At 50.3% G+C, this 6,455-nt stretch overlaps 1 protein-coding gene across 1 annotated transcript; it reads right to left on the bottom strand.

The window, feature by feature from the left end:
* Positions 1-1,023: 1,023 nt before the first annotated feature.
* LOC142047992 (zinc finger and SCAN domain-containing protein 29-like) lies at positions 1,024-5,648 on the bottom strand. Its single transcript, XM_075074017.1, has 2 exons — positions 3,238-5,648; positions 1,024-1,580 (listed from the first exon to the last, which is right to left on the bottom strand). The coding sequence occupies exons 1-2, from the start codon at positions 3,803-3,805 to the stop codon at positions 1,507-1,509; spliced, it is 642 nt and encodes a 213-aa protein (XP_074930118.1). The 5' UTR covers positions 3,806-5,648; the 3' UTR covers positions 1,024-1,506.
* Between the last annotated feature and the right edge of the window lie 807 nt (positions 5,649-6,455).

Below are 6,455 nucleotides of genomic sequence, written 5' to 3'. Positions count from 1 at the left end.
CTGTCTGGGCTGGGTGTGGGGAGCTTGTGAGCAGCATTTCCTCTTGGGCTACTGCCTGCAGCGCTGCACAGGGGACAGAGTTCACTGGCCAGCTGGCAAGGAGGAGGAACAGCTTGGACTTGGGACAGTCCCAGAAGGCGCAGGCAGTCAGGGGTGTGGGGGAGAAAAGCCAGCCGGCTTGCAGCATGGGGAGGTGGGACTAGGAGTCGGGCTGGGAAAGCAGGTGGGGCAGCAAGCACGGGGGGCTCCATTTGGGAACAAAGAGGCTGGCGCTGCTGCCATGCCATGCTGCACAATGCAGGTAGCGAGGAGGAGCTTCAGCCCTTTGCCTCTTGGCACATGACCCCCCCAGCCACGGTGCCCACCACTAGGCCAGCCCTAGTCTTGAACACTACTCTGTTTAAACGGCTGCAGCAAGGGATTTACTTCCCAAACCAGAAAACAACAGTTGGGGATGTTGAAATGCCTATAGTTATCCTGGGGGACCCAGCCTACCCCTTGATACCATGGCTCATGAAGCCATACACAGGCAGCCTGGACAGTAGTCAGGAGCTGTTCAACTACAGGCTGAGCAAGTGCAGAATGGTGGTAGAATGTGCATTTGGATGTTTAAAGCGACGCTGGCGCATGTTACTAACTCGCTCAGATCTCAGCCAAACCAATATACCCATTGTTATTGCTGCTTGCAGTGTGCTCCACAATCTCTGAGAGTAAGGGGGAGACCTTTATGGTAGGGTGGGAGGCTGAAGCAAATCGCCTGGCTGCTGATTACATGCAGCCAGACACCAGGGCGATTAGAAGAGCATACAAGGAAGAACTGCGCATCAGCAAAGCTTTGAAAACCAGTTTCATGACTGGCCAGACTATGATATGAAAGTTCTGTTTGTTTCTCCTTGATGAAAACCCACCCCCTTGATTGACTCATTCCCTGTAAGCAACCCATGATCCCCTTCGATCACAGCTTGCTTTCTAAGGAAATAAAGTCACCATCATTTAAAAATCATGTATTCTTTATTAATTGATTATAAAAAGAGGGAAAGAACTGACAAGGTAGCCCAGGTTGGGTTCGGGAGGAGGATAGGAAGGAAGGAAAAGCCCACTAAAAAGTTCAAAGTAATGACTGCCTTTTGCTTGGGCTGTCCACTGGGGTGGAGTGGGCGGGTGCATTGAGCCTCCCCCCCTCGCGTTCTTATGTGTCTGGGTGAGGAGGCTATGGAACATAAGTGTGGGGGGAGGGTGGTTATACAGGGGTCGTAGTGGCACTCTGTGATCCTGCTGCCGTTTCTGAAGCTTCACCGGACACCGGAGCATGTCAATTTGATCACGCAGCAGCCCCAGCATTGCATCCCACCGCCTCATCTCAAGCGTCTCTCCTCTCCTCACGTTCGTCCCTTATGGCCTCATGTTCACTGGCAGCTTTCCTGTACTGGGACAAGATGACCTTCCACTCATTCAGATGAGCTCTTTCATTGCGGGTCGATCCATGATTTCCGGGAACATTTCGTCTCACGTCCTTTTTTTTCGCCGCCTTATCTGAGATAGCCTCCCTCCTCCGTCCCGAAGGCTTGAAAAATTTGCAGCTGCAGGAGGAAGGGAAAAAAGGGAGAGAAATATTTAAAAAGATACGATTTACAGAACAATGGTTATACTCTTTCATGGTGAACAACACTATTCACATTACATAGCACATGTGATTTTGTACAAGGTCATATTCTGCATCTTAATATTGAGTGTCTGTGGCTTTGGTTTCAGAGTAGCAGCCATGTTAGTCAGTATCCACAAAAAGAACAGGAGTACTTGTGGCACCTTAGAGACTGACAAATTTATTTGAGCATAAGTTTTCGTGGGCTACAGCCCACTTCTTCGGACGCATAGAATGGAACATATATTGAGGAGATATATATACACATACAGAGAGCATGAAAAGGTGGGAGTTGTCTTACCAACGCTGAGAGACCAATTAAGTAAGGGAAAAAAAAACTTTTGAAGTGATAATCAAGATAGCCCAGTACAGACAGTTTGATAAGAAGTGTGAGAATACTTATAAGGGGAGACAGATTCAATGTGGTGTTAGAGATCACAGACGCGGGTCCAGGCAACAGAATTTGGCTTGCATGTGGCCATGGTAAGCCATTGTCTTTCGGCTTCTGCAGCCTTCATATATCCAGCGCCCTCCTTTCCCACATACCAATCAAAGCCCATTCAGTGCTGCCGTTTTCCTGTTAACATGGAGCAGCGGAAACCAAACTAACCGCCCCCCCCATCCAATTATCTGGGATGATCTCTACCTCTCCCCCCACCACATGGCTGGTATCAGGGAAGATCCCTCCTAACCAAACGCAAAAAGCTCAGCACCAATGCCGCCCCCCCCCGCTTGGCTAACTGCAGGGAAGGATTTCTTTTCAGCCACAGGCAAACAGCCAAGTAGGAACGGCCCCTCTGTTCCCTTAATTAGACTCACAGACTTTAAGGTCAGAAGGGACCATTATGATCATCTAGTCTGACCTCCTGCACAATGCAGGCCACAGAATTTCACCCATGCACTTCAATAACAAACCCCTAACCTATGTCTGAGTTATTGAAGTCCTCAAATTGTGGTTTGAAGACCTCAAGCTGCAAAGAATCCTCCAGCAAGTGACCCATGCCCCACGCTGCAGAGGAAGCGAAAAACCTCCAGGGCCTCTGCCAATCTGCCCTGGAGGAAAATTCCTTCTCGACCCCAAATATGGTGATCAGTTAAACCTTGAGCATGTGGGCAAGACCCACCACCCAGCACCCAGGAAAGAATTCTCTGCAGTACCTCAGATCCCATCCCATCTAATCATTCATGGTAACCTGGTTGAAATACAGGAATGTATCACTCTCCTGAGGATAACACAGCAAGATAAAGAATGGATGTTGCTTGAATGCGAGCAAACACCGGGACATACACTGCCAGGCTTTGTCATGCAATGATACCAAATTACTTGCTACATGCATGGCGTGGTCAAGTGTCCTACCATGGAGGATGGAATAAGGCTGCACTGCCCAGAAAGCTCCTGCAAAGGCTTTTGGAGTACCTCCAGGAGAGCTTCACTGAGATGTCCCTGGAGCATTTCTGCTCCATCCCCAGGCACTTTAATAGACTTTTCCAGTAGCTGTACTGACCGTGAATGAATCCCAAGTCCCCAGGGCAAATTAATCATTAAAAAACACTTGCTTTTAAACCATGTTTTATATTTACAAAGGTACACTCACCAGATGTCCCTTCCATAGCTTCATGGTCTGGGCTAATGCCTTGGGAGGGTACTTCAGTCAGACTGAGAAAAAGCTCCTGGCTGTTGGGGAGAATGGAGTGCTGTGTGCTCTCTGCAAGCTCATCTTCCTCCTCCTCCTCCTCCTCTTCCCCGTCTGCAGAATCCCCAGGCATGGCTGAGATTACCCCCTCCTCGGAATCCATGGTCAGGGATGGGGTAGTGGTGACAGCCTCCCCCAGAACTGCATGCAGCTCAGCATAGAAGCAGCATGTATGCGGCCCTGCTCCGGACCTTCTGTTTGCTTCTTTGGTTTTCTGGTAGGCTTGTCTGAGCTCCTTAACTTTCATGCAGCACTGTAGTGAGCCCCTATTGTGGCCTCTCTCTATCATGCCCTTGGAGACTTTTTCAAATGTTTTGGCATTTCGTCTCTTGGAACGTAGTTCAACTAGCACGGAATCATCTCCCCATACAGCGATCAGATCCAGTACCTCCCATACAGTCCAAGCTGGTGGTCTTTTTCGATTCTCAGACTGCATGGTTATGGTTACCTGTGCTGATGAGCTCTGCATGGTCACCCGTGCTGATCAGTGCTTCAAGCTGGTCAGACAGGAAATAAAATTCAAAAGTTTGTGGGGCTTTTCCTGTCTATCTGGCCAGTGCATCCGTGTTCAGATTGCTGTCTAGAGCAGTCACAATGGTGCACTGTGGGATAGCTCCTGGAGGCCAATACTATCGAATTGCAGCCACACTAACCCTAATCCGAAATGGCAATAACGATTTCAGCGCTACTCCCCTTGTCAGGGAGGAGTACAGATATCACTATTAAGAGCTCTTTATACTGAAATAAAGGACGTTGTTGTGTGGATGGGTGCAGGGTTAATTTAGTTTAACGCTGCTAAATTCAAAATAAACTCGTAGTGTAGACCAGTATGTATGTGAACGCTTTACCATTTAACAACTCTCTTCTTGTTCTTTCTTTTTCTTCTCTTTGTAAAAAACCTTTCATTTTCGACACTAAAGGACTGGCTGGCAGCATGGTATTTAGGTTAAGAGACAAACTAATATTGACCTGGTAACGCGGCTGACCCTTTGTGGAGTCAGAAGAACATTTTGTGGAGTGAGCAAAATTTTCAAATAACCTCTCACTGTACTGGACCTAGGTGCTGAGAGGGGGCCAGAGACTGGAATGCAACGAAGGAAACTGTATGATTCCTTTATTTATTTATTTAGCTTCTTGATTACCAGTGTGGGGAATCACTGTTTGTGACTGGTCGAAGAGTTTTAACTTCAGTCTTAACCACCAGTTTTGGAAGTGTTTGCTCTCCCTTTTGCAGCCTGCCCAGACTGTGGCATTTCCAGTGAGGGCTGCCCCAGGCACGCTGCGTCACATGGGATATAAGGAAAAACAAGCAGGAAGGGAAGAAGAGTGCCTCAAGATAAGATACCCCTCAAACACTTCCAAAACTGGTGGTTAAACACTTGGAGCCATTGGCTCCAAGGAGTCTGTCTCAACCTCCTGAAGGGCCTACCAAACTGGTTTTGAGAAGCAGGGCTAGAGTCTGGGAAATTACAGGAACAAAGAAACTTGCTGGATAAAAAGGGACTCTCTCTAGGAAGCTACTTGGGAAAACTAGACTAATGCAGGCACCTCCTGGGGTGGCTGAAGATTTGCTTGTGTAGGCTTCCATGTTTGAGAGGGTCTCTCCCAGACCTCCTTGTCTGGAGAGTTTCTCTGTCTTTGTCCTGATGTCTCAGGGTCTTCTCTCAGCTTCTTCTGTCCCCTTTTTAATCAGGGTTCTCCCTCCCAGGCGTCTGCACCTGCAGATAGGGCTGCCGAGAGCGGGTTCAGGCCTCAGTGAAAAATTATTTTGGGTCCCCCAGCAAGGGCAGACCAGCTAAACAGGGCTGACGAAGCTGGGGAAGCCAGGCCCCGGTAATTGGTACTGGCTTCCCCCTCCCTCTCGTTTGCCCTGCCTGCAGAGCTTCTCAGTCCTGTCCCTGCTTGAGCAGGGCTCCTCCCCAGTCTCTTTATCTGCAGAGTTTCATAGCCTTTCAGTCAGTCCCCCCTCATCCTTCTGTCCCAGTAAGTGACTGACTTGCGCAGGCCCTTCAGCTCCTTTTAACTGAGTCTGCTTGGCTCTGACTGGCTGCTTCCCTGCAACCTTTCTAGGCAGGCCTGGAGGACCCACCTTTACTGCTCTTCTTTTGGGCAGGGTGTAACACAGAGTGGGCAAACTTTTTTGCCCAAGGGCCACATTGCGGTTGCAAAATTGTATTGAGGGCTGGGTAGGGAAGGCTGTACCTCCCTAAACAGCCTGGCTCCCACCCCCTATCCAACCCCTCCCACTTCCCTCCCCCTGACTGCCCACCTCAGAATCCCCAACCCATCCAACCCCCCGTGATCCTTGTCCCCTAACCACCCCTAGGACTCCACCCTCTACTCAAGCCCCCTGCTCCCAGTCCCCTGATTTCTGACCTCTATCCAAACTCCTGCCCCCTGACAGGCCCCCTGAGACTCCCACTTATCTAACCCCCCGTCCCCCAACTGTCCCCTACAACCTCCACCCCATCCAGCTCCCTGACTGCCCCCCCCGGGACCTCCCGCCCCTTATTTAACCCACTGGCCCCCTTACCATGCCACTCGGAGCAGCATGTGTGGCAGCCGCGCCACCCACTGGAGCCAGACATGCTGCTGCACTGCTCGGCAGGAGCGCACAATCCTGCCGCCCAGAGCACTGCCCATGCGATGGCGCAGCTGCAGGAAAGGGGGCACAGCAGGGGAGGGGCCGGGAGCTAGCCTCCCCAGCTGGGAACTCAAGGGCCAGGCAGGAGGGTCCTGCGGGCTGGATGTGGCCCACAGGCCATAGTTTGCCCACCTCTGGTGTAACAGGACTGCAAGCAGGGAGCCTCAAAGGACCCAGTACACCCTGTCATAGTGAGATGGAACAATTAATAAAACAGTGATAACTGAAACAGCCATATTCTACCTTCGCTCTCTGGGCAAACCTCCCAGACTGAGCTCTCCTGTGAACTGAGGGGAATTGGGAGTTCTGCATTTATAACCCAGTCCAAAGGTCCCTTCTGTAAACTATTTCACAGACTACAGGACACACCCTGGAAACAGCAGCATAATGGGGTCTTGTACCCTTGGGAGCTTCAGAGATAGAGGCCAGAGAATATGGGCCCTGAATCGACTCCTATCATTATTCTGACTTCATG

This window comes from Chelonoidis abingdonii, chromosome 20, assembly GCF_003597395.2.
Source record: "Chelonoidis abingdonii isolate Lonesome George chromosome 20, CheloAbing_2.0, whole genome shotgun sequence".
Lineage (NCBI taxonomy): Eukaryota > Metazoa > Chordata > Testudines > Testudinidae > Chelonoidis > Chelonoidis abingdonii.
This window is presented reverse-complemented; position numbering and strand designations above follow the sequence as displayed.

What these genes read in the sequence shown, in the direction of transcription:
- LOC142047992 (XM_075074017.1), bottom strand. Translation starts at nt 3,805, where the DNA reads ATGCAGAGCTCATCAGCACAGGTAACCATAACCATGCAGTCTGAGAAT. An exon ending in AGCTATGGAAGGGACATCTG is followed by an intron (nt 1,581 to 3,237) that starts GTGAGTGTACCT and finishes TTCCTCCTGCAG; the next exon opens with CTGCAAATTTTTCAAGCCTT.